The sequence below is a fragment of the Aquarana catesbeiana genome, linkage group LG11 (genome assembly GCF_042186555.1).
Source record: "Aquarana catesbeiana isolate 2022-GZ linkage group LG11, ASM4218655v1, whole genome shotgun sequence".
In the NCBI taxonomy this organism is placed as follows: domain Eukaryota; kingdom Metazoa; phylum Chordata; class Amphibia; order Anura; family Ranidae; genus Aquarana; species Aquarana catesbeiana.
Window position 1 is genome coordinate 205,709,914 of NC_133334.1, and position 27,826 is coordinate 205,737,739.

The 27,826-nt window shown below is 43.4% G+C and overlaps 1 protein-coding gene across 3 annotated transcripts in view; it reads right to left on the reverse strand.

Annotated features, from left to right (window-relative positions):
- SART1 (spliceosome associated factor 1, recruiter of U4/U6.U5 tri-snRNP) overlaps positions 1 to 27,826 on the reverse strand; it is a 301,899-nt gene that overhangs the window by 28,862 nt on the left and 245,211 nt on the right. For all 3 annotated transcript variants that reach the window (XM_073605184.1, XM_073605185.1, XM_073605183.1), the window contains 8 exons: positions 26,068 to 26,164; positions 25,800 to 25,945; positions 25,486 to 25,692; positions 25,277 to 25,395; positions 22,155 to 22,273; positions 19,234 to 19,355; positions 14,219 to 14,398; positions 14,011 to 14,121 (listed from right to left, as the gene is read on the reverse strand). In XM_073605184.1, coding sequence (XP_073461285.1) covers positions 14,011 to 14,121; positions 14,219 to 14,398; positions 19,234 to 19,355; positions 22,155 to 22,273; positions 25,277 to 25,395; positions 25,486 to 25,692; positions 25,800 to 25,945; positions 26,068 to 26,164 — 1,101 coding nt within the window. The remainder of the gene's footprint in view (positions 1 to 14,010; positions 14,122 to 14,218; positions 14,399 to 19,233; positions 19,356 to 22,154; positions 22,274 to 25,276; positions 25,396 to 25,485; positions 25,693 to 25,799; positions 25,946 to 26,067; positions 26,165 to 27,826) is intronic.

The following is a 27,826-nucleotide window of genomic DNA, read 5'->3' on the forward strand; positions in this document are numbered from 1 at the left end:
AATTTTGGACCCAAGGCCTTTTCTGGCCCTGGCCTTGCGGCTTGCCCCTGGCCCTAGCACCCTATTGGCGGTGGAAACGCCCTGTCGCTGAGACATTGAAGGAAGCAGTACCTGGGTTTTTAAACCAGGGACGTTTGGTTATTTTCTTCACAGGAAGTAGAGAATTCTTCCCTCCGGAAATCTTTTCGATATATTTGTCCAAGCGATCACCAAATAAATGTTCTCCATGAAACGGGAAACCTGCCAATAACTTTTTACAAGGAAGCGCGGCTGACCAGTTCTTAAGCCATAAAAGTCTGTGTATATGTACAGACAAGATAGCCAGATGAGAAACCTGCTGTATTGAACCCTTTAAAGCATTAACAGCAAAACACAGGGCTCAAGGAATATCGGCCTTACTTTCAGGCAGATCATCCTCCCGGTTAGACCTATCCAGCCGTTTGACTTGTTCCTTTTATGGACTGGCAAATACCAATCACTGCAACAGCTGTCTGAATAGCTGAACTGGCCAAAGAAAAGGAAGCCTTTAAAAATAAATCCAATTTCTTGTCAACAGGGTCTTTCAAGCCCGGTGCATCATCTACCGGACAAGTTAAGTTGTCGCTTAAAGGAAGAGACTAGACTGCTGCATCTACGGCTGACTTGCTCCATTTTTTAACAAACTTTTCATCCATGGAATATAAAAGGGAAAAGATTTTAGGAGGCAAAAAAGTCCTGTGAGGATGTTTCCAATCAGCATACACTGCGTGTTCCAACAAGGGGTGTAGCGGGAAGTTTGTGCGACCTGAAAAGGTCTCAGAAATCCCAAAGAGGACCAGGGGGACTCAGTCACCTCTGCAAGCGGCAACTTAAAATGCAGAACGAACCATTTCGGTCAGTCAGGATCAAAAACCTCTGCGACTGAGAGGCAGACATCGAGTAGATATCTTCTTGTCCAGATTGCTCGGAAGCAGACTCATCTGCCAGGCACTCAACCGAATCCTGAGCTTTAAGCTCTTCCCCATCCTCAACCCAGAGACTCCAGGGAGGGGTATCTGTCACGCTTCCTGCCACCCTGCGGGATAGAGACAATCATGCTGGCAATCCTGTGCTCTAACCCAGCTAGGGCTGAGGACAGTTCATCCTTAGTGATAAAGGGCGAAGCAGCAGTGTTGATTGTAGGCACAATACCAGATAGGCGCAGCAGCTCAGATTGCCCGGGAGCCTCTGGTCTTTCAGGGGATACAACACTAGGGATACAACTAGGTTCATGACGTAGGTGTGCCCTTCCTTGTGGTGTCAGTCCCACTCCTCTTTTTGGAAGACATTCAATGCTGCAAACAGAGTACTTGGGTGTAGTTAAAACACCTCAAAAAAGGGAGACCCTTTAATAGGGCTCACCAAGCCCCTATGCAACAATCCTGCTAAGCACCTTTAGCCTGCCAAGCAACACTTAGTGACTCACGTGACCCGCGTGAGGAGAAATGAACCACTGCAAGTGTCTGTTCAGAGCCTGCTCTGTGTCCCACAGCTGCCTTGTGGAAGCACATGTTTGGCATACACAGCTTAAATAAGCTGGGTGTGCACTGGAATGTTCTTTGCGTGCGTACGCATGTGCGCTGTCCCGGCGAGTGGGCATGACTGTATTCGCGTACGATGCAAATCTTTGTGCGCCCAGATAAGGGCTACGGCGCATGTGCGGCGAATCCGCATGTGCCATGGCCGTCAAACACACAAACTGCTGAGCTCAGCGGCGTTCTTGTGAACGCATGTGCACCAATGCGAACAAAGGCAAAATGGCGCACCATAGTGGGCCATCATACAGTTAAAAAACAGCCAGACACAAGCAAAAAAGGGACACTTTGTAAACAACCACAGCTAGCCCAGAACTCCCCCGTATGGTCACTGCACACAGGTATCAAGCCTTTAGCTAGCTTGACTGATTGTTACAATCACTGGGACACCCCACAATAATAAAATAAAGGGGTTTCACTTACCCGACCAGGCGCAGGGCCATTTAGAAACTAAGGGCCCAATATTTACCCTTCACAAGGGGTTCCTGTCACTTGGACCTTCAAGGACTGGGTAACCTTTCATGTTTAGGGTCCATTCCCTTGGACCTGTACAGCACCCTGCAGGAAATGCCTTAGCGCTGTAGTGTCCAGGATTTCCACTTCGCAGGGGCCAGCGCCCAGAGGCACATTACAGGTAAAACCTTGCAGGATCTAGAGTCTTCTTTGCGAGGCTCGGGTACCATTTATCTAATCATAAAAGCCTGTGTCAAATAGATCCAATCGGTCAATCCCTTGATTCATTTTTGGAACAGTTTGTGGGACTAGAGACCTGGAGCTCAGAGAGCTCAAACAAACCATGCCATCCACCTTGCAGACACTGGTAAAAAAACGAAAGTACTTCCTCTATGGGAGGGGTTATATAGGGGATTACTTCCTGTCTGAAGACCTTTGGTCTACCAGTGTCCATTCACCTAATGATGGAGTATAACCCAGCAGGTAATGAATATTAGCCCAACTCTGTGTCCCGTGATGTATGAAAAAGAAATATACATATGTTTTATTATTAACAGGATACAATAAGAGTACACCAATAAGTGATAATACAAATATTACTGATAGTAATGAAGTCTGTCATAAATCTAAAATAATTGTCCAAATCCATAAGTTCTGGTGGAAGGGAAGAACCTGGATGTAACCATACACAGCTAGGAAAGCGTTGTTTGTCTCATTTATAAGAAGTCAAGCTATTCTGGTGAGCCTCCATTTCTCTATTCAGAGAGTACAGAACACTGATATGGATTCGAAGTAGCAGTGTATTCAAAGAACAGTACATTTTATATCACAGACTTCACTACTATCACAAATATTTGTATTAGAAATGGCTACCAGAAAAATATTGGTGCGCATTACTTTTATAAAACATGCATATTTTCACTTGATTTATATAAAGATAGTATAATCTTATTTGAATAAAAGACTGGTATACATTTAGGTTTTAATGCAAAAATGATGATGGCATTGAATCGGGCAAAATAGGATCATGGCAACTAATATAAATGCCTTAAAGCCTACAATCAAAAATGCCCCCGTGTTTTTGGTCTCTGTGAATGGAGAAGACAGATGCATTGTATCTTTCTCTGCCCTTGCAGAGATAAACAAAAAAAAAAAAATACCTGGATCAAAGTTTGAACTAGGTCAGCCCCAGGGTTGGCGTTTGGGTCAAGGTCAAAAGTCAAGGTCAGTATTCTTTGGACAGGATTTTTTTTTTTTCTTTAATTAGTTTTAGTGTCTGCTTTAGGCAGGATAAAGAAAAAAATGAAACAAAAAATAGGATTTTTAAAAACAGCTTACCTGTAAAATCCTTTTCTTTCGAAGGACATCACGGGACACAGAGCCACAGTAATTACTGGTGGGTTATATAGGGTATCACTGGTGACTGGACACTGGCACACCCTATCAGAAAGTTCAACCCCCCATATAATCCCTCCCCTTGCAGGGATACCTCAGTTTTGTAGCCAAGCAATATAGTGTATTAGAAGAGGGGCGGGACCTCTGTGTCCCGTGATGTCCTTCGAAAGAAAAGGATTTTACAGGTAAGCTGTTTTTAAAAATCCTATTTTCTTTCTCGAACATCACGGGACACAGAGCCACAGTAATTACTGGTGGGATGTCCCAGAGCAATGCCACCTGAGGGGGGGGGGGATTGGACGGACCACGACCAGAGTGCAATCAGACCTGAGGACCCTGTACCGCTGCCTGCAGCACACTACGCCCAAAGGCGATATCCTCATGCCTTCTCACATCCACCTGATAGAATCTGGTGAATGTATGAACTGAAGACCAGGTTGCGGCCTTGCAGATCTGAGCCATCGAGGCCTGGTGATGCACTGCCCAAGAAGCACCAATAGCCCTTGTGGAATGTGCCTTGATCTGAAACGGAGGAATCTTCTGTTTCAAACCGTAAGCTTGAATGATCAATTGTCGAATCCATTTAGAAATGGTAGCTTTTGACACTGCCTGTCCTCTATTGAGACCCTCTGGCAGCACGAACAAAACATCCGTTTCGCGAATCTGAGCAGTTGCCTCGAGATAAGCCCTGACTGCTCTTACTACATCCAATGAATGTAGCGATCTCTCTTCCGGAGAACAGGGATCTGGAAAAAAGGAAGGCAGAACAATGTCTTGGTTTAAATGAAAATCAGAAACCACCTTGGCAAAAAACTAGGATGAGGGCGCAGTACCACTCTATCCTTGTGTATAATCAAATAAGGCTCCTTACAGGAAAGGGCTGCTAATTCTGAAACTCTTCTAGCAGAAGAGATGGCCACCAGAAAAATTAACTTCCTTGTCAACAAGACCAAAGGAATCTGACTTATTGGTTCAAAAGGCTGTTTCTGTAACACAGCCAGGACCAAGTTCAAGTCCCAGGGGTTTAGGGGCGCTTTAACCAGAGGATTAAGACGCATCACCCCCTGCATAAAGTTTTGGACCAAAGAATACGAAGCAAGTGGCCGTTGAAATAATACTGATAAAGCCGAGACCTGGCCACTGATGGTACTCAAGGCCAGCTTCATCTCTAATCCTAATTGTAGAAAATCAAGAAGAATTCTACCTATGACATATTTCCTGGGATGCCAACCTCTGGATTCACACCAGGATACATAAGCTTTCCAGACTCTATGATAAATCATCCTAGAAGCTGGCTTCCTTGCTTTAATCAAGGTAGATATGACAGGACCTGAAAGTCCACGACTCTTCAGAACGCAGGTCTCAATAGCCAAACCGTCAAATTTAGCGTTTGTAAGGCAGGATGGAACACTGCACCTTGAGATAACAGGTCTGGGTGTACCGGTAGGGTCCACGGGGAACCCACCATCATCCTTACTACTTCTGCATACCAAGTCCTTCTGGGCCAAGCGGGGGCCACCAGAAGTACTGACTTCCTTTCCTGCCTGATCCTGCGAAGGAGTCGTGGCAGTAGCAGAATAGGCGGGAATGCGTAAATCAGTGAGAACCGATGCCACGGAATCACCAATGCATCCGTCCCGCATGCAAGAGGATCCCTCATCCTTGCCACAAATCTGTCTAACTTTTTGTTGAATCGGGATGCAAAGAGATCTACATCTGGGACCCCCCATCTTTGGCATATGGCCCAAAAGACGTCGGGGTGTAGAGACCATTCACCTGGGAGTAACTGCTGGCGACTTAGATAGTTCGCCTGCCAGTTCTCTATCCCTGGAATAAAAACTGCCAATATGCATGGCACATGCATCTCTGCCCAGACTAAGATCTGGTTCACCTCCTTTTGAGCAGCTCGGCTCCGGGTGCCTCCCTGAAGATTGACATAAGCCACTGCTGTGCCATTGTCGGACTGGATCCTGACCGGGCAGCCCTGTATCCTGAGAGTCCAGGCTTTTAGGGCTAGATATACCGCCCGGATCTCCAGAATGTTGATGGGTAAAGTCCTCTCTGTCTTGGACCATATCCCCTGAACCGCAGACTGTTCCAGAACTGCTCCCTAACCTGACAGACTGGCATCTGTTGTTACCACCGTCCAGGTAACCGGTAAAAAGGATTTCCCCTTCTGCAGGTTTTCGGGTATGAGCCACCAATTGAGGCTCTGACGCACCGCATGTGACAGGTGCATCAGAAAGTCTAATGCCTGAACCTTCTTGTTCCAGGTCGACAGAATACTGTGTTGCAGCATTCTTGAATGAAACTGAGTATAGGGAATTGCTTCGAATGAAGACACCATCTTCCCTAGTAGTCTCATACAAAGACGGACAGAAGGACCCTTCTTGGACCTGACTGCCAGAATCAGCTCTCTTAAAGCAGCGATCTTTGCCTGGGGTAGAAATATTTTCTCCTGGCTTGTATCTATGATCAGACCTAAATACTCCAGTCTTTTTACTGGTTTTAGTTGATTTGATTGTAGCCATATTAGTGCAATTGTGACAGAGAAAATTGAGTACTGCCCGTGATACTTTTTTTATTTGCACTAACATACAATTTTTCAGGACAAGCTTTCGGGGTATGTCCCCTTCTTCAAGGTCCAAGCAGTACTGATTCACAAATTTTTAAGCAGAATGTTAAAGAAGAAGAAAAAAACCCAAAAAAACAGAGAAAACCAAACACATACAAATCAATGGTAATAAAGATAGCAGCAGAGTTAGTGAGATAAGACAGAGGGAGAGCTAGGGGGGAATGCAGGGGGGGGGGGATACTAGTCACAGAGCGGTCGTAAAACTTTAGCATAATGTGTAAGGAAACCAATATCTAAATTCAGGCCATTATTCTTCGTGTCAAAAAGAAGTATCATTCTTAGTTCAAACGTTTTCCTTTCCTGGATAGTTCTGAAATTCCCTTTAAGAACTAAGACATTGAGGTCTTCTATAGTGTGGTCCGATTGTGAGAAATGATGTCCCACAGGTGTGCATAAACTGTCTTCTTTATGTTCTTTGATGGTATGTCTGTGCAAATTCATCCTCGCTTGCAACTTCTGTCCTGTTTCACCAACATAAGATCCTTTGCTGCACCTTTTGCATTGGATGAGGTACACAACATTACTTGAGGTACAGCTGTAAGATCCCATGATATTGAAGGTCCCATTTGTGTGTGTAACACTTTTGGATAGATTTATCTGGTTGCATAGTTTGCAGCGTTTTTTATTGCAGGGTTTGCTACCATTATTTGTGACTTCATAATCAGAGTGAAGTTTCCTGCTGATTAGTTTGTGTCTGAGGTTGGGTGGTTGTCTGAAAGCCAATAATGGGGGTTGTTGGAATATTCCTTTCAGAGTTTCATCCTCTGTTATAATGGGTTGTAAATCTTTGATTATCTTTTTGATCACTTCAAGTGCTGGGTTGTATGTGGTGACTAGAGGTACTCGGTTATTTGTTTTTTCATTCTGCTTAAAAATTTGTGAATCAGTACTGCTTGGACCTTGAAGAAGGGGACATACCCCGAAAGCTTGTCCTGAAAAATTGTATGTTAGTGCAAATAAAAAAAGTATCACGGACAGTACTCAATTTTCTACTGGTTTTAGGAAAGATTTTTCTATGTTGAGGATCCAACCCAGGTGTTCCAGATACCTGACTGTGGTCCTCAAGTTATGACAGCTATACCCTGAGCCCTTAATCTGGCCAGAGGAGAAGCCAAGATCTTTGTGAATACTCGAGGTGCAGTGGCTATCCCAAAGGGCAGAGCCACAAACTGGAAATGGCGCCCTCCTATCTCGAAGCGCAGAAACTTCTGAAGAGCAGGAAAAATGGGCACATGCAGATATGCATCTCTGATGTCTATCGATGCCAGAAATTCTCCTCCCTGCAGGGTGGAGACTACTGTCCGAATTGATTCCATGCGGAAGGATTGAATCCTTAAGAATCGGTTCAGATCCCTTAAATCCAGAATGTGTCTGACATCCCTATTTGGTTTTTGGACCGTAAAAAGGTTGGACTTGAAGCCCAATCCCTGGTCCTTTGCAGGAACCATCATAATGACCTCCTGCGACAAAAGTCGCTCTAACGCTAGAAGGAGCGACTGCTTCTTTTCTGGGTCTCTAGGAACACCTGATCTGAGGAACCGAGGAGAGGGAAATTCCTGAAACTCCAGCTTGTACCCAAAGGTTACCGTGGAGATTACCCATCTGTCCTGGAAATCTTCCTGCCAGAGCTCTGAGAACTGCCGCAGTCTTCCCCCCACTCGAGCGAGCGGGGGCGCCCCCTCATGCAGAGATCTTAGTGTTTTGCCTAGTAGGCTTCTTCCCCCAGGACTTCTTCTCTCCCTGGGGTTGACTCTTGTCCCTGGCCCCAGACAGAGGAGGCCGTTGAGACTGCCTGGAGGCTGAAGCCCCAGGCGCTGGGGAGAGAGTCCGTTTGAAAGAGGGACGCTTACTCTTCTTCTTAACAGGTAAGAGAGTGCTTTTCCCACAAGAGATTCTCTTGATATAGCTATCCAAGTCCTCTCCAAACAACCTTTCACCACGAAATGGAAACCCCGCCAGGAGCTTCTTACACGGTGCTTCGGCTGACCAATTTTTCAACCATAGGATTCTACGTATATGCACCAACCCCAGAGAAAGACGAGAGGTTTTCACGACAGAATCTCTGATGGCGTCAACAACGTAACATAAGGCCGCAGGAAGGTTAGCAAACCCCTGGGCCTGCTGTTCAGGTAATACCTTGATAACCTGCTTAACATGGTCTCTTAGGTATTGACAGACTCCAATCGCTGCAACTGCAGGTTGGGCCACTGAACCTGCCAAGGAAAAAAAACATCCTTCAATAGGGATTCCATCTTCTTGTCTACAGGATCCCTGAGCATTGTCTACAGGACAAGTCAGACTATTATTTACGGAGGAAATGGCGGCATCAATGGCCGGTATTCCCCACATTTTAATAAACTTTTCTTCCATCGGATAAAGTGTTGAAAACTTTCTCGGCAGAAAAAAAGTTTGTCTGGGTGATCCCACTCAGAATAAATGAGCTTTTCAAGTAAATTATGAACAGGAAAAGCCTGTGCTGCTTGAGAAGGTTTCAGTGACCCCAAAGCAGAAGAGGATTCTTTAACAGTTTCAGGTACGGGCAACTTAAATGTGGAGCGGACCAACCCAGTAAGGATCTGCACTAAGACTTTCTCCTCTCGGGAAGTCGCAGAGGGTCCCTCTCCACCTGATTCCTCCGAAGAGGAATCATCCGTCCCATCCTGATCCTCTGAACGGGATTCGTCTCCTTTATCCCTGAGCTCCTCTTCCTGAGGGTCTTGGGAAACAGAGGAAGGCCTAGTGCGTTTTTTTCCACCAAGTGAAGACGTAATCATGGCCATTATTTTTCCTCTAAAACATTAATAGCTGGGGAAAAAACCTCTTGTGTAATATATACAGGGCCTGACGTGCCGGAGGCAGGTATAGCCTCTGACCCCAATGGCTCTCCCTGGCTAGCCGTCCCTGGCCCCTCAGGGGGGGAGGATGCTGCTGACAGGGGGTCCTCAGAACCTGAACGAGATCCCCTAGTGTCTCTGGTTCTGGGGGTGTTTGAACCTCTTCTACCCATAGTGCAAAGCAACAAGGTGGAGGCATCACAAAATGAACACTGACTGCTGAGCGATGTAGTCAGGCTAAAAGCCCTGCTACCCAATGCTCAGTCTGGTGTTACTTAGTAAATGCTGCCTAGGAGAATGCCTGTGTCCCACCTTACATGCGACCTGTCAGTTCTGTGTCCCTCCGAAGGCTGTGTGCACCTGTACAGAGTGCTTTAATAGCCTGCAGCTGGCCTGAGTGGGAGTCTAAGCACCTGTGCTGACATCCCGCCCCCCCCTCCTCTACCTCCCCCGCTTGAATTTCGAAAAAACGAGCGCTTCCTGGCCGACCCTCCCGAAACACTACCTTGAGCCGGCCGGAAACGCTGTGAAGCCTGAACACTGAGACCGACATCAGCATGACAAGGTTTGTTCTCTTGGCAGCCCCTGGTGATCACAATAGGCATAGCATGCATTTACCTTAAAGGAGAAACCCTACTAGAATTAAAAAATTCTGTGGAATCTCCTCTTACCTTATCCAGCCGCAGGGTTCAGTTTACACAGACCCAATCTTCACCTCTCACGGAGACTGGGGCCCCCTACGAATAGGGGGATCCTGCAGTTCTGGACCTGTAAAGCACCATTTTCTAATATGCGGGGTCCAGCTCTCTAAAAAGAGAAGAGTTACAGGTAAAACCTCGTTTCTTCGGACACGAGGCCCGGGTACCATCCAATTCGGCCTAGAAAGAACACTTTGAATGGATCCGGTTCGCCTGGCTTGCCCCAGTATAGGATATGGGATATTCCCTTTGGAACTCAGCACAGGACATATTTACACGTCCATCACCTAAAACACTGGCGTAAAAACTGAGGTATCCCTGCAAGGGGAGGGATTATATAGGGGGTTGAACTTTCTGATAGGGTGTGCCAGTGTCCAATCACCGGAGATACCCTATATAACCCACCAGTAATTACTGTGGCTCTGTGTCCCGTGATGTTCGAGAAAGAAATTGGATTTTTATAACAGCTTACCTGTAAAATCCTTTTCTTCGAGTACATCATGGGACAGAGCCACAGTATTTACTGATGGATTATATAGGCACCACTAGGTGATAGACACTGGCACACCCTAGACAAGAAGTTTAGCCCCCTATATAACCCCTCCCCTTACTGGAAGTACCTCAGTTTTGTAGCAAAGCAATATATGTATATTAGAAGAGGGGAGGGACCTCTGATGTACTCGAAAAGGATTTTACAGATAAGCTGTTATAAAAATCCTATTTTCTTTTTTGTACATCACGGGACACAGAGCCACAGTATTTACTGATGGGATGTCCCAGAGCAATGCTATCTGAGGGGAGGGAGACACAACAATAGTAGGGTGCAATCAGATCTGAGGACCTTGTACCGCTGCCTGGAGCACGCTGCGCCCAAAGGCGATATCTTCATGTCTTCTCACATCCACCTGATAGAATCTGGTGCATATATGGACTGAAGACCAAGTTGCGGCCTTGCAGATTTGAGCCATGGAGGCCTGGTGATGCACTGCCCATGAAGCACCAACAGTCCTGGTGGAGTGCGCTTTGATTTGAAAAGGTGGAACTTTCCTCTTCAAACCATAAGCTTGAACAATTACCTGTCAAATCCACTTAGCAATGGTAGATTTCGACGCTGCCTGTCCTTTTTTAGGACCTTCAGGCAACACAAACAAAACATCCGTTTTGCAAATCTGAGCAGTCGCTTCCAAATAGGTTTTGACCGGTCTCACTACATCCAGAGAATGTAGTGACTTTTCTTCCGTAGAACAGGGATCTGGAAAAAATGAAGGCAGAACAATATCCTGGTTTAGATGAAAACCTGAAACCACCTTCGGTAGAAAGCTAGGATGAGGACGCAATACTACTCTATCCTTATAAATAATTAAATATAGCTCTCTATAAGAAAGAGCTGCCAATTCTGATACCCTTCTTGCAGAAGAAACGGCTACCAGAAAAATTAGCTTTCTTGTCAAAAGGATCAAGGGAATAGGTCATATCGGCTCAAAAGGCTGTTTCTGTAATGCCGACACAACTAAATTCAAGTCCCAGGGGTTCAGGGGAGCTCTAACCGGTGGCTTAAGCCTTGTTACCACCTGTATAAAGCTTCAGACCAAAGAATGCGAGGCAGGCGGACGTTGAAGCAATATCGACAAGGCTGAGACCTGGCCCTTGATAGTACTCAAGGTCAGCTTCATCTCTAACCCCATTTGCAGAAAAGCAAGGATTCTCCCTATGACATACTTTCTGGGATGCCAACCCCTGGATTCACACCAGGAGACATATGCCTTCCAGACTCTAGAATAAATGATTCTGGAAGCTGGCTTCCTTGCATTAACCAAGGTAGAAATTACTGAGCCTGTAAGCCCATGATTGTTTAGAATGTGGGTTTCAATAGCCAAACCGTTGAATTTAGCGTTTGTAAGGTAGGATGGAACACTGATCCCTGCGATAGCAGGTCTGGACGTGGTGGTAGGGTCCATGGAGACCCTACCGCCATCTTCACTATTTCTGCATACCAAGATCTTCTGGGCCACTAGAAGCACCGACTTCTTTTCCTGCTTGATCCTGCGAAGTAGTCGTGGTAGCAGCAGAATAGGAGGGAATACATAAATCAGTGAGAACTGATGCCACGAAGTCACCAACGCATCTGTCCCGCATGCAAGTGGATCCCTTGTTCTTGACACAAAGTTGTCGATCTTGTTATTGAAACTGGACACAAACAGATCTACATCCGGGATCTCCCATCTTTGGCATATAGCCAGGAAGATGTCGGGGTGAAGAGACCATTCCCCCGGGAACTGCTGGCGACTTAAGTAGTCCGCCTGCCAGTTCTCTACCCCTGGAATGAAGACTGCCGATATGCACAGCACATGCTTTTCTGCCCAGATTAGGATCTGGTTTACCTCTCCCTGGGCTGCACGACTCCCAGTGACCCCTTGGTGATTGATATAAGCCACTGCTGTGGCATTGTCGGATTGGATCCTGACAGGACAACCCTGCAACCTGAATGTCCAGGACTTTAGGGTTAGGTACGCCGCATGAATCTCTAGAATGTTGATGGGTAAGGTCCTCTTGGTTTTGGACCATTTCCCTTGGACAGTCGTCTCTTCCAGAACTGCTTCCCAACCCAAAAGGCTGGCATCTGTTACCATCTTCCAGGTAACTGGTAAAAAGGATTTCCCTTTCCGCAGATTCTCGGGCACCAACCACCAACTGAGGCTCTGACGCACTATTGGCGACAAGCGCATCAGAAAATCTAGCGCCCGGACTTTCTTGTTCCAGGCAGACAGGATACTGTTTTGCAGCAGTCTCGAAGCTGCTTGCGATCAGGAGCTTTCCGTGAGCCACCAGTCATTGTGCCGGGAGCAGGCAATATTGCACGCAAATATGCAGCCGCCTGGCGCTGAGGCCGGAAATTGGCACGCGCCCATCGCCAACAGGTTAACCTTTCATAAAGTGCAAATAGGGCCCCCAGGTGGTGGGTCGTTTGCAGCTGTAGAATGGCCACCATCCTCATTAGTGCAAGGCATGCTGTAAAAATCAGTTGTACCTTAAAGCAAGAAAACTGCCCCAGTTCCCCAAGAATACTCAGACCAGCTGGCTGTGGGACCATCTTTGTGGAAAAATTGCAATAACCACAGGACAGCAGTTTGTCAGTTCTTCACAACACTCCACACAAGACTGATGCTTCTTTAAAGAATAACTAAAGAATTTTGGTGGTTGTTCCCAGATAAGTAATAAAAGGGGAAATCTTCCAATGGGGACACTAGTTCTGGTGACCTGGGGGTCCCCAAGGATTTTGTCTCACTTCCCTTTTGGCTATGGGATTGGAAGTGAAGGGAAAGCTCCAAAATGGGACACAGAAGCAAACAAAAGTTTTCCCTATAGTTCTACTTTAGTAAAACTCTGTCTGGCATCCCTCAAACACCATTTTGTTGTCTCTGGCAGAGCCGCTGCAAGTGGGAAGAAACCCCGGAAGGAAGAGAGGTTTGAGTGCGCACACTAGTGATTCCTTTCTGCAGAGTCATCAAGTCCTGGACTGAGTAACCAAAAAACAGCCAGCCACCAGAGCACAGCAAGAGTATTACACTGTTAAAAGTTAAATGGCAGCTTGGGCATACATAATGCCACGCCACCAGACATACATAGCCCAAATAGACAAAGGAAGGTCATCAATAGCTGATAACCCCCTCAACAATGCCCAGTCAGCTAAGCTGCTTGTAAAGCAAGTACTGCACACAATAACCTCAGGTACATAAACAGGAAAAAATCCTGAAACAGCAAGAGGCTGGGTATAGGATTGTGTATATGGAGGTTTTCCATTTATTTATTATACTATATTTTTTTTATTGGTTGAACAAGATGTACTTGTGCCTTTTTTTCAATCTCACTGTGAAACAAGTGAGTCTTCAAGGAGGTGAAACAAAACTGCCGCTGCTCTGGTCTGATAATTCTGCAAGAAATCTCCATATAAAAAACGGTCTTGACGTGAATAGTGGACACCCTTGCAGAGAGTACAATTATGTACAGTATACCGAAATGAGAAATACTGCACTCCTTGGCTAACTGGAAAAACTGCCAAGATTTTCAACATCTGCCCAGAATCTACCAATAGCAGTTGAAAAGAAAATAATCTTCCAATTCAAACAAAAATAGGAGAATATATATTCTCTCTTCTTCCAGAAGGATACTAAGTGAAACTGAGCAGGGATGAGGTGGGAGAGTTATAGCCTCAGGGTGCTGGCCTTTGGTTTCCATGCACTTGTGTTTATTTAACCTGCAAGAAAACTTTTTGTTCGCCCCATGAAAACATGACAGAATGCGTACTTTAAATCTGCAAATAACCAGTGCTATGGCCAGCTGTTTTTTTACATGCCAAGTAAACTATATGATGCTGCTTATACAAGAAAAGAAAGAATAGAATAGAACTAAGATGGAGATTAAGCCTTTTGTTCACAACACACCTCATGCTGGTTTTTCTCCTCATCAAGATTCACCATGCTCCAGCCAACATTTTCTTCTCCATCAGACTCTCCTCCTTCTTTCTCAGATTCCTCATCTTCTTTCTCAAAGTCCTAGGAAAATGTCATACAGACTTGTTAGACGCCTGGAAGTAGGAGGATAGCATAAAGCAGAGCTAAGTAACTGGAGCCCCAATTATTTGCCTCATACCATTAAATCCTCTTGATCTTCTCTGTTCCCTGCCAGACCATAAGTTGGAATCTCCCCAAGTGTTCTGCAGAATTCAGAGGTTGCATTGAACACAATGGACCCCTTCTTATCATCATCGTCATCATCATCTCCTTCATCTTGACTCTTCTGAGAGGTAACCTTTTTTACTATTGAAACCACCTTAAAAAGAGCAAACATTCAAAGAGCAAATGTGAAGCATATTCATGTAAAATCAGAAAGTTTTTTTCATTAACATGAAACTTTGCAAAAAGCAAAAATGTGTACTTGGGCTCCATCCACACCTATGCAGTTGGCTTTTAAGTGTATCTGCAGTGCTTTTTGCATTTATGCTTTATTTGGGGGGAAATTCGATGGGCAGATTAAAAACGCAAAACGGCGCAAAATCGTGGTAAAAAACACAGCACATGCTTTTCTGCATCTTCTCTGTTGAAGTCTATTGAACCAAAAAAAGCACCGTTAAGTCAGACCCTTTCCAAATTGCAGAGGACACAAAAATGCATTGATGTGAATGCGTTCCATAAGAACCTATGTTAAAAATAATATTGCATTTGTGTGAATGGAGCCTTAAAGCGGAAGTATACCTAAAAACTTTTTTATTCAATACATGTGGCTGGGCACTGAAAAATTTAGAGACGCCACACTACATGATTAAAAGGATAAAAGCACAATTATTTATACTGTCCCGTTTCTTATGAATCAGCTTCTGTTTAAAAAATGTAATGTTCTAAAGTCTAAAGAACTGGGTAGATTAAAAACTATAAGTTCACCCAGAAAAATAAGATTTACTATTTTTTTGGAGGAACTTGGAATGTATTGCACCCACAATCAGATTAGGGGTGCAGTGCAGGGCACCTACAGACTGTAGGTGTAAGCTAAATAATGCATGCACCGTTTGTTCGCGGGATTTCTCTGACATTATTTACTAATCGCACAAGACAGCTGCTGCACAAATATTTTAGATATTAATTTTCAAGGCACGAGCGTTTATTTTTTCACCTGTCAGTGTAAGCTGTCTGCTCGTACCTCGTACGGGCAGGCAGTTAAACAATGACAAGAAGAATCAATGAACTACCTAGAGCGCTCAACAGTGCACTGGTAGTTGAGAACTACAAGCCATCAACTGCAAAGGATATCGGTACTCGTAGTTCATTCATACAGAGTTCTTTTCAAATAGCGGGTGCGGGGAGAAGATCTGCAGTTGAAACATATCGACTGAAAATGGCGTTAAATCGGCATTTTGTAGAAAAAAAGTGCAGAAAATGTGCCACGATTTTGCTTTTTTTTTTTTTCCTTTTATAGGTCACATGACTCAAAAAATTTAACATGGGTGCGTTATTGATGCGTTCTTGCCTTGTTTTCAATGCATTTTAACAGGGAGGCGTGTTTTTGGTGCAGCTTTTTTAACTGACCAAAAATGCAGCAAGAGTTTTAAGACCACAAACGGAAGTACAACGGACCAGTGTGAAGACATGCATATAATTTAAAAGGGATGCAGTTTGAGCTTTTCTTGCACTAAAAGGTGCAGATGTTGGCGGACAAATTCATATTCAGGACTGGTGCTCAGAACTGGACAACATACTCCAGGTGCAGTCAGACCAGAGCCTTGTAGAGTGTGAGAATTATCTGATGTCTGGAGTTAATCCCCTTTTTAATGCATGCCAATATTCTGTTTGCTTTGCTTGCAGCAGCCTGGCATTGCCTGCCACTGCCAAGCCCATCATCCACTAGGACCCCCAGGTCACTTTCCATCCCAGATTCCCCCAGAGGTTCTCCCCCTAGTGAGTAGATTGTATTCATATTTTTGCCCCCAAATGCATCATTTAAAATTTTTCTACATTAAACCTCATTTGCCATGTAGTTGCCCACCCCGTTAATTTGTTCAAATCTTCTTGCAAGGTTTCCACATCCTGCGGAGAAATTATTGCCCTGCTTAGCTTAGTATCCTCCGCAAATACTGAGATTGAGCCATTTATCCCATTCTCCAGGTCGTTTATGAATACATTAAATAGGATTCGTCCCAGGACAAAACCCTGGGGGACTCCACTTTCCACACTGGCCCAATCCGAGTACTCCCCATATAGCACTACTTCAATCCATGTACTCACCCTATGGTCCATGCCGACAGAACTTAGTTTGTACAGTAATCGCTTATGGGGTAACTGTATTAAATGCAAAATCCAGATAAACCACATTTACAGGTCTTCCTTTATCTAGATGGCAGCTCACCTCCTCATAGAAGGTTAATAGGTTGGTTTGGCAAGAATGATTCTTCATGAATTCATGCCGATTACTGCTAATGATACCGTTTTCATTACTAAAATCTTGTATATAGTCCCTTATCCCCTCCAAGAGCTTGCATACTATTGCTGTTAGGCTAACTGGTCTGTAATTCCCAGGGATGTATCTTGGCCCTTTTTAAATATCGTAGCTACATTGGCTTTTCTCCAATCTGCTGGTACCATTCCAATCAGTAGACTGTTCGTGAAAATTAGGAACAATGGTCTGGCAATTACTTGACCGAGTTCCTTAAGGACATTCGGGTGCAAGCCATCTGGTCCCAGTGACTTATTAATTTTAAGTTTTTCAAGTCTATTTCAAATTCTATCCTCTGTTAGCCATGAGGATAATAAACATTGCCGTTTTGGTTACTGAATCCCCCGTTTCCCCCGTGAAGGCTGAGGAGAAAAATAAATTCAATACCTTCCCCATCTCTTCATTCTTAGTAACCAGATTCCCTTCATCATTCTTTATGGGCCCAATATGATCTTACCTCCCTTTCTTACTATTTATATACTTAAAGCATTTCTTAGGATTTTTTTTTTTTTACTCTCCTCTATGTGCCTTTCGTGTTCTATCTTAGCCGCCATTCTGTTAAAATTGAGCTAAATACCTGTGGGAGGGGCTACAGACTTTCATACAGTGTAATACCGACAATGGTCTGGCTCTGGAGTCTGGATCCACCCACTTTCCTGTCATTTTGCTTGATGTCCTCTCTCTGCTCGCTCCCGAGACTTTACAGAGCATAGCTGCTCTGTCTTCCCTCCTCCCTCCTCCCCTGCAACATGTTTCAATGGTCAGAAGAGTCGGCAGAGATAAGAGCACTTCAGTCAGTGACCAAGGTAGAAGTCAGTGATAGTAATATGTAGAGGACATTTACATACACAGCACTATATACCAGAGTGAAAATATATTTGTAAAGCAGAATACACATATGGATGCGATAGCACACAGGCATTCCATGCATTACTGGTATAGTAAAACAAAATAAAATCAGAGCCAACATTGTGAATGAATCCTTTTAATGACTATCTGGATTTTTATATGGAGACAATGAACCTTCCATTCACATCTACTTATATTTTCATACTGAAGCACAGAGCTCCTCAGACATGGACAGAGCTTTGTTCCCCCATAATTGGTGTATTACCTAGTACCCCTATAGCAATAATGATCCCTTCATCACATGCCGCACAGAGCCATCACATGCCCTACAGGGATGGGGATGATGGGACTGTATAGGAGTACAGTGACAGAGGGATGATTTGTATGATATACAATAAAAGGAGACTCACTAGACATATTGGGGGAGTTGTCAGTCTCCTCTCCTATGTACTGTACACAGATATGGTCGCTACACATAGCACGTGTACATTTCAGAGAACAGACACAGGTCACTATGCTCCTCACCGTGTCTCCTCTTCTGATAACACAGTGCTGTGTGTAGAGAGATTACCCGTGTTCATTTCTGAACATGAGAAGTGACTCTCCCCCCATCGACTGGAGGAGGCGCCGATACAGATTTTGAACGAGTGCAGTGGGGGGGGGGGGGGGGGTTGTGATGGAATTCGAAAGGACACAGGAACATCAAAGCCCAGGGGAGAGTTGTTGGAGTCTCTCAGAGGAGAGCTTGCAGATAACAGCCAGGGAAAGGTGAGGACTTCACTTGTATCACACTGTCTCTCTGCTTCCGGGTTTTAGCTGGGGACACGCTGCCATGGAAACAGAGGGATGTGAAGAACGTGCTCGTTCTAGATAGCAGCCTGGGTGTGCACCTCTTCACTAAAACACACCCACATGTCCTCCAGAGGGAGGGAGTGAAGGAGAGGCTGGATTGTGGAGATGTTTCCACCCCCTGGAGACTTTTGAACTGAGAAAGAACCATTGGAGGCTGATTCTGGGATCTTCAAAAGACTATTCTGCAAAAACTAAAATAACTGAGGAAAGAAATGCAATGCAGTTATGAGGGTATCATGTACTACCTATTTTTGCATTCCCATACTTCACCTTTAAATTTATTTCCCATTGGGATGCACTGGCTACTACACTTATTTAATACGTTTATAAAGCACACCCCTTTTTCTTCTGTGTTCTTTGTGCCTAGGATTTTATCCCATTTAGTATCTTCTAGCAAGGATCATAGTTTAGGGAAGTTGGCTCTTTTGAAATTCGGTGTCTTTGTATTCCCCTTAAGTTTCCTATTTGTGCGAATTATACTGAAACTAATTGACCTGTGATCGCTGTTTCCTAAATTGCCCCGTATTTCTAAATCCTGTATTGTTTGTAATCAGTAGGTCTAGTAACACTTTGTTTCTTGTTGGTGCGTTTACCATCTGACCCATGAAATTGTCCTGCAAGACATTTAGGTAATAGCAAAAACCTCTTTCTGTGGAAATATACTCCCCGTTTATTGGGTCACTATACTAAAAGTCACATATTAGGAATTTAAATTTGGAGCCATTTGCGGCTACAGCATGAAATTGTTCATCAGTGAAGAGTGTGGGCAGAGACACAATTTGCCTCCCCCCTTTATCTTGAAGCAGGGAAGTAAAATGCACAATTCTGGGCTTTTTGATTTAGGAAATCTGCTAATTTGAAGATCAGCAGCCCTCACAACTGCAGAAACAGTAATATATACATCAGTTATATTTACATGAATCATAACATCCAATGCTTTTCACAAAGCAGACGGAATAGCAAATATGGTGCATGCATACCTTCTCAGTACCCTCCTTCTGCTGCTGAAGCTGTTTTAAACGTCTATTTTTTTCAAGCCGTTTTTCTAACTCTGTCTCCAATTCATCTTCTTCCAAAGCAAATGGTGAGTCTGGAATCATCTCTGGAAAAAGAAGCATGGTTCAAACCTTTTGTATGGGGAAACACAGGAATAGGATTTTTTTTTTTTACTTGCTGTTAAATCGCTTTCATGAAGCCCCTGAGGCCTAGACATTCTGTTCCTAGAGGAGAATTTGACTAACGGACAAAAAAAAAAAATATATATAATATAAATACACACGCTGTAAGCCAGGATAACCTCCAATGAACTTCAAGAAAATAATTTTACAGCAAGTACAAAAACTACTATTTTCTTTCTCACATATTGAAGGTCACACAAATTCAAATACTGTCAGGATGTCCAAAAGCAGTCCAACATAGGGCAACAGGCCCAACAAACCTAGAGTTGCCTGAATGACCAACACCCAAATCTGACACCTTATGAGGCTGAACCCCCCCTATCAAATGATCATTTTAATCACCAGTCAGTGTTAATTGCTCTTAACCATGTAAATGAGTGCATTCTGGAGGAGAGCTTGAGAAAAAAAAAAAGTCTTGCTGGCTGGATCACCAGACGAAAATAGAAGCCAAAAAAAAAAATCCAATACAGCCATCAAATCTAAGAATTGGTAGGCTGCAATATAATAAAGATTTGCTTTTGGGTTTAATATTGCTTGAAAGTAGAACTATAGGCAACATTTTAATTTATTTTATTATTTAATTTTTTTCTTTTTAGATAGAGCAAGGGCAGGTTAGAATCCCTGTCAGATTTCCTTTCACTTCCTGTCCCATAGCCAAAACAGGAAGTGGGAGGAAATCCCTGCAAATAAAGGAGTTTCTTTGGGACCCCAGGTCATCAGAACTAGTGTACCCACTGGAGGATTTCCCCTTTATTTTAATTTGGGATTTTCTTTTTACTTTCATTTTCAATGATAATGGTGAACAAGACAAAGAGGGCGATTTCTTCTTAATGGGGGCTCAGACAGCAATTAAAACTGACAAGCATTTTAATCCCTCCCCACCTCTATCCAAAACAAAAAAGGTGGTTTGCCTTTAGTTATACTTTAAGGTAAATATGCTGTGAACCCTTGTATTGAGTAACTATTGTGATTACCCTTGTCTACAGGTGACATTTTGCAGTGCTGAAACCTGACAAGACCAGACCCGGTGAGGCCTTTGCAGGCAGTAATCCCTTTGAGGAGATGTTGGCTAGTAGAATCCATTATGCCTAAGCTCTATTTTCCAGGGTGTCTCGAGTGGGCCACAATGGGGATGCCATAAAAAGGCACTGGTCCAAATGCAGGAACCAACACTCAGAAAAGTGATATTTGTGCATGGGTGACACTGGGAGAGATAAAACTGGGTCTTGTACACTTAGTGGGTCAGAGAGTCTCTCAGAAGAACAGTAAGGAGTACCAGATATTGCTGAAGCCTTAAATGCCTTCAGGGAAAATACATTTTAAGGAAGAGTTATGGCACAGATTAAAGTGGAGGTCCACCCTGAAAAAAAAAAAAAAAAAAAAAAGCACCAAAAAGTACCTAGAAAAAAATGGGAGGAAAAGAAAAAAAAAAATTGTTTTACTTACGTGAAATGGCTGTTGCTAGGCAGTCGTCCTAATCTGCCTCTTCCTACACCACGGTGATCTTCAGTCTTCTGCTTCCCGCGTTGTCTTCTGGGGAATGGGGCACGGTGTGTTATGGGAACTGTGTGTGTCGCACAACACATCGCGTCCCATTCATAAAAGCACCGCTTGCGCATGCGCAGTAGGAAACTGGCAGTGAAGCCGCAAGGCTCCACTGTCTGTTTCCCTTACCTAGGATGGCGGTCCCGAGAGCCGAGGGACGGGTCGGCCACGGGTGGCCGACATCGTGGGCACCCAGGACAGGTAAGTACTTATTTAAAGTCAGCAGCTACAGTCTGTTAAGGTCTAAGGAAGGTCGGAGATAGACTCTGCAGGGATTGGTGCTGGGGCACATTTAGAACTTCTGCGGTCGTGAGAAATTGTGTGACTTTGAAAAAAAATTCTAGAGTGGTTAGTGTAGAGGCCTCCCCCAATGAAATAGAAGATTCAGAAGTATACCCTATAACTACAGGGTCATTGGACTCCAGATTGCAGACGTAGGCCACCTCAGAGGACACAGAGCTAGGAGAGTGTGGACCCTCTTGCGTGTGTGACATGTGAAGACATGTCAAACCCGGGTGGCGGTATGCAGCTAGGCAAGCACTCAGGTACTCACCTAGGACACCACTGATGCTGATGAGGGTTGGAAGTGACCAGGTCCCTGTAGATGCGTAGTAGGAACAGATACGCGTTTTACGTGGTGCTTGCAAAGCAGAACCAGCAGCAACATGGATGCTACCTTTAGTAGAAGAAGCATGAAGAGAAAAAAAAAAAAAAAAAAAAAAAAGGCGCAACACTCCATCCAGTGAATGATGTCAGTTCCTCAGCCTAAACCTCTTCTGCGGCAAAATCAGCAGTATGAGGGAAATTTGAAAGGCAGAAAGTTGAACAAAGAGCAAAGCAGCTCCTGGTTCTTGGGCAGTAAAAAGCCTGCCAAGCAATGCAACGGTGATCAGTGAATCACACGCACGATTCACTGATCGCAGCTGAATGACGTGGCTGTGCGGGCGTAGTCACACACAGCCTCTGAGTTCAAATATGATAGGAGGTGGCAGGTAAAAGAACCCTGCAATCGTGAAAGTGAGAGGGAATTGTGCACGCAGACCACGTTTCACGCTACACAATAAATCTGGGTGTAATATGAAAAACAGTCTGAAAGGTGGAGTTAACCTTAACATCTAAAGTACAGTGTTACTAATGTCTAAAGTCTAACAGTGAATAAACCTGTAACCATATCTTACCATGGTCACTAATGTCCATACTCTCCACTCGAAGGTCATCAGATTGTGGCAAGGCCTCTTTGAGAATATGTTCCTCGTCATCTGAATCCTCAACCCGCCTTCGACCACGTCCCCGAGACCTAAAGAAAAGTATTTAAAGAATAGAATACTACCAATTTCAAAGTTCTCTAGTCAAATTTTGGTATGGAGTGGGGTAGGATTAGAGCAGGTATGTTAGACAGGGGTGCTTGGGACCCATGCGGTCCACTTACTGTTCATTTTAGTCCATAGCCAGTCTAAAGGATTTCAATTGAAAAATGAGTTTTTGCTTTTTTTTTTTACTGGTCATTATAGAGCATCAACCTTACACTGTTTATATATGGGTTAGTTTTAATTAATGCGGCAAAAGTTGCAATGCTCATGGCAAAAACAACAAAGTAAACATGATCAGCCTTATCTAGCACTATTTAGAATGGTTCTCTTTTGACAGGTTAGATTAGACAATTTAACTGGGCTGAGAATGGGAGTATAAAGCCTGGTACATATTTTTCCCTCTCGTTCAACCCAACCCGCTGTACTAAACAAGCGATGTTAGTGCAGTGATCTCTCCCACTGTGAAATGTGTTCGGACTTGGGGACCCCCGCCCAGTTTAGACAACATAAAATGAACAGTGCAGCGTTAAAACAATAAACAACTAAGATTTTTAAAACGTATTGAAAGTTGTTTATTGTTTTAGCGCTGCACTGTTCATTTTATTATAGCTTAAAAGGGTTTATATATTTGCCTTTAGTGTTTAGCTGCTGTTTAGTTGTTATCAAGTTTTGCGCTGACTGTTTTTCTTTGATTGTTCAGTTTAGACAAAAGCCTTTTCAGCATCCATGACAAGTAGCAATGCTTGGCCTTGTTCACATCTACAATATCTTGTGTGGTAGAAACCCAATCTGGTACACTATATAAAGAAGCAGTTTTAGCCTAGTGGTTTACATGTACAACACCATCTGCCTGGAGTTTGCATGTTCTCCCTGTGCGGGTTTCCTCCCACACTCTAAATACATGCTGGCAAGTTAATTGGCTCCTGTCTAAATTGGCCCTAGTATATGTATGAATGTGTGTTAGGGACCTTAGGTTGTAAGCTCATTGAGGGTAGGGACTATTGTGAAAGTACAATGTATATGTAAAGCACTGCGTAAATTGACGGCCCTATACAAGTACCTGAAATAAATAAATGTATGCATGCCATATTATTTATATTTATTAGTTTCATGAAAAAATTTGGGCCAGCTTCTTAGCACAGTTGGAAATAAAAATAGCTAAATATGTGGAGTGGAGGCTAGATCAGCATGTACTGAGTGGATAGAAGACTTCATAATACTAACATGCAATATTGCACAAGTTTCTAACAAAAAAAAAAAAAAAAAAAAGTAATTTAAAGTCCTGGTCATCAAAAAGTGAATACATACAAAGCCACTATACATTCCCTTTAATATCAGGGCACCAAGCCTGGTAAAAACAGGAAACTAATTACCATCCACAATAAACATTCACCTCAGTATTAGGCAAGGTGACGAATGGAACAACATACTTAACTTTAGCTTCAGAAGATTTACCCCTCTCCCCCTCATGACCAGGCTTATTTTTTGCGAGACGGCCCTGCATTACTTTAACTGACAATTGCGGGATCATGCGACACTATACCCAAATACATTTTTTGTCAGTTTATCAGGGGCGATCAAAAGGTTAATTGTGTGCCTAGCTAGTGTTTTAGTGTAATGTAGGAGCTGTTTTTACTAGGGGAAGACATGGATCTGTGCACACCTCCCAAATCATATCTCAGGTGCTAGCTCAGCTGGTCTCCAAGGCAATCAATTGTACCAGCAACAGGAATGCCCCACACAGAATATTTTCTCCTTATTAACCACCTCCCGCCCGCCATATAGCAAAATGACGGATGGAAATTGGTTGCATTATCCGGACTGGGCATCATAGAAAGTCCAGCAGGATAAACGGCGGGGGCACGCAGTACGGCGATCGGTGTTGTGGTGTGTCAGTCTTACACACCGCATCTCCGGTCCCAGTAAAGAGCCTATGACGTAGGCTCTTTACCATATGATCAGCTGTGTCCAATCACAGCTGATCGCATAGTAACCAGAAAGTGCAGTTTAACAGCTTTTCCTCTATTCATGCTGACAAAGCACGAGTAGAGGAGAGCCGATCGGCTGCTCTCCTTAAAGGGGGGCTCTGCGCTGATAATCAGCACATTATCAGTGCAGACCCATCGAGGGTGCCCACTAAAAACCACCAGGGATACCCACTAGAAACCACCAGGGATGCCCATCAGTGCTGCCTATATCAGTGCTGAATGCAAGTGCTGCCTCATCAGTGAAGGACAGAATGTATTTACAAAGTTTTATAACAGAAACAAAAGAAAAAAAACAAATGTTTTTTTTTATTCGTAGCGCAAAAAAAAAAAAAAAAAATCAATCAAAAACCCTGTGGTGATCAAATACTACCTAAAGAAAGCTCTATTGGGGGGTGAACACGATAAAAAATTTGTTTGGGTACAGTGTTGCATGACTGTGCAATTGTTTTTCAAAATGCGACAGCGCTGAAAGCTGAAAAGGGGTGAGAGTGCCCTGTATTTAAGTGATTAAAATAGCACTAGCTAGCAGGAACAGTTTCTGTTCTGACAGGTTTTGTACCAAGCACAGCACTTTCTCACTTTAAAGAGAAAGCCTAGTTGAACCTCAGTTACTAGAAGTCCTACTTCTGAATTATGTCCAATGTTGGGTGTTTAATACATAGAGACATAGCATGCTGCAGAAGCATGTAAATGCATCCAAGAAAAAAACAATAATATGCAATACATATGCAAATGAGGCCTATGCTACAAAGCAGACAGAATAATCCTACATCATAGGTAAAACTTAGTCTGTCGCCTCAGGATTGGTAGCCAATGTGCTCTATTGATTGTGTAGGATGCGTTTCCTGTTTTAATCAGGCAGAGAATCTCTCTCCCTCACGTGCTGGAAGAGGACTGGTGAAGGTGGAATTAAAAATTAAATTCAGAAAAGAAAAAAAACAAACAAAAAAAAAAGTCTTGTATTACAACAAAAGGGTAAATATTAAATTTCCTTGTGCCTACCTAGAACCAAAATCACTCTCTCGAATATCCGGCTTCACAAGTATGAGGTCTTCAACTCGAGTGGTCTTCTCCTTCTTGCGTATCTTTTTCACTCGCCTCTTTGTTTTCTTAAAGGAGACCTTTTTAAAAGGTAGTATAGGGAAATGCTATTTAGCTTTTTAAAATTAAGATCAAGAAAAACTCTCTAGCCTTGAATTCTACAATCTTACCATCTCCTCTGGTGTATAATACTCAGATGCAATTTTCAACCCTGGAAGTTCTAAGGATTGAGCTTGATTGTGCAAAGTTTCCCGAATTGACTGCAGTTCTTTTTCCCATGAACCATCCACTGCTCCCCCAGATTCCAGTTGGAAGGATTTCTTCTTTTCTCCTTCTATCTCTTCATCATATTTGGATAGGACAGATTTGTGACGGAGCTAAGGATAAAAAAATAAATTCAGGCATCTAACAAATGCTATGTAGAAAAAGACCAGTTGAGAAACAAAAAAAAAAAAAAAAAAGAAAAAAAAAACTGCATACTCACAACAACCATGTCATCCACACTCTCTTGTTCTTCATAAGGTTTGTAATCAGGTCTTTTTTTCTTTAGCTCAACATTTTTATTTGCCTTCTCATGGTCTACTATGTTCACATTAACCAAGACATCAGAGTCATCTTTATCAAGAACACCTGAAGTGAGAGGGGGGGGGGGGGGGGAAACTACTATATAACAAACGTACCTGGCATCACAGTTTAGTTTAAAAAGTTGACCCTATATACTCAGGCACGTGAGCATTGTTGAGACTTCCTACCTTTGTCCTTGAGTGTTAAAATTACAGTTTTTCCCTCCGTAAAGGCGTCCATATTATGCTCAACAGTTAGTCCCTGCAAATCTGTAGAGGTATAGGTCTGTAAACAGAAAAACAAACAGATTGCTTGCTGCCTTCATATTAGGTTTAAGTATAAAGTTGGTAGACAAAGAAGCGGAGGAACTGGTACAGGACTGCGAACCTTAAAAACCACTGCAATAAAAAGACAGCTCCCGACTAATATGGATACAATATTTATGCACATAAATTACAGGTACTTGTTTAGCACCAACACTGTACTGGCCATGATTATTTACCAAGATGCCGAAAAACACATGAATAATAGTAATGAGTAGTGTGTCAGCCACTAATTATCCACTTCAGCCCCGGAAGGATTTGCCCCCTCAATGACCAGGCCATTTTTTGCGATATGGCACTGACGCTTTAACTGACAACTGCGACGTTGTACCCAAACAAAATCATTTTTTTTCTTTATATTTCCCACAAATAGAGCTTTTGGGTGGTATTTGATCACCTCTGCGGTTTTTATTTTTTGCTTAAATACATATCCAAAAAATAAATAAAATAATAATTTATATATCCTTTTTATTTTAATATGTATTATAGCACTGTGTAAATGTCACTGGCAGGAAAGGGGTTAACACTAGGGGGCGATTAAAGGGGTTAATTTAAATGTGTTCCCTAGGTGTGTTCTAACTGTAGAAAGCGTGGGGCTGCCAGGGACATGACAGATTACTGTTCCCATTCACTGGGAGCAGTAGGTCCCTGTAATGTCACCTGTCAGAACGGGGGAATCGCCTTGTTTACAAAAGGCAGTTCCTTGTTCTGCCTCTGTAAAAGGGCGATCGGTCAGCAAGCTATTAAAGCAATTTTTTAATAATTCTATCCATATATCTCAGCAGCGTCTGGGGAGCAGTTCTGCTATAAATTCATGGTCACTGAAGTGACCATGAATTTATAGCAGAAGACGGAATGCAGCCGACATGAAGCATAGTGACCTGGCCAGAAGGAAGTGATTCTTTGCTACCGTATGTCTTTGGCAGTAGAGCTGAAATAACTAAATTGGCATAATCTATTATGAAAATAGTTGTCAATTATTTTCATAATTGATTCGTTGTTTAGCTGATTAGTTTTCCTGCATACAGAACGCATTATTTACATTTTAGAAAATACAGTGCAGCGCACAGACAGCTCAGTACTTTACCCATATATGTCAGTAAGTGCCTAACAGCTTGTGAATGTGTGAGAAGCAATGTCTCATGGGACATGTAGTCCTGGGCAGGAGAAGGAAGTGCTTGATTCTAAAGGTAAAAGTTTTTACCTTGCTATAGGGGCAATCTATACTATACTTTGTGGCTTGCTATAGCACTCTGAAGGCAAGAGGAGCCAGAAGCGCCTGTGTGGGACTCCAGAAGAGGAGAATCAGGGATTCTCCAAATCCAATGTTTATAATCATTTTAAGGGAACTGTGCAGTGAAGATCAGCATCTGAACCCAGAGAAGCTGGCTGACAATTGCGCGGTAATGTACCCAAATAAAATAATTTTTTCCCACAAGTAGCCCGATAGTCGGCCCGCGTGTACTAGGCTTTACTGGTTACCAGATTGGGGTCTTCAATGCCTCCAACATACAACCCATTGCCAGGTGGTCACTCTTCAATGCTAGACCCACAATTTCCAGCTCAGCTGACTCGGAGTACTGCACTTCAAAAGCTAGGCCAGTGCTCAGTATAGCACAGCTGA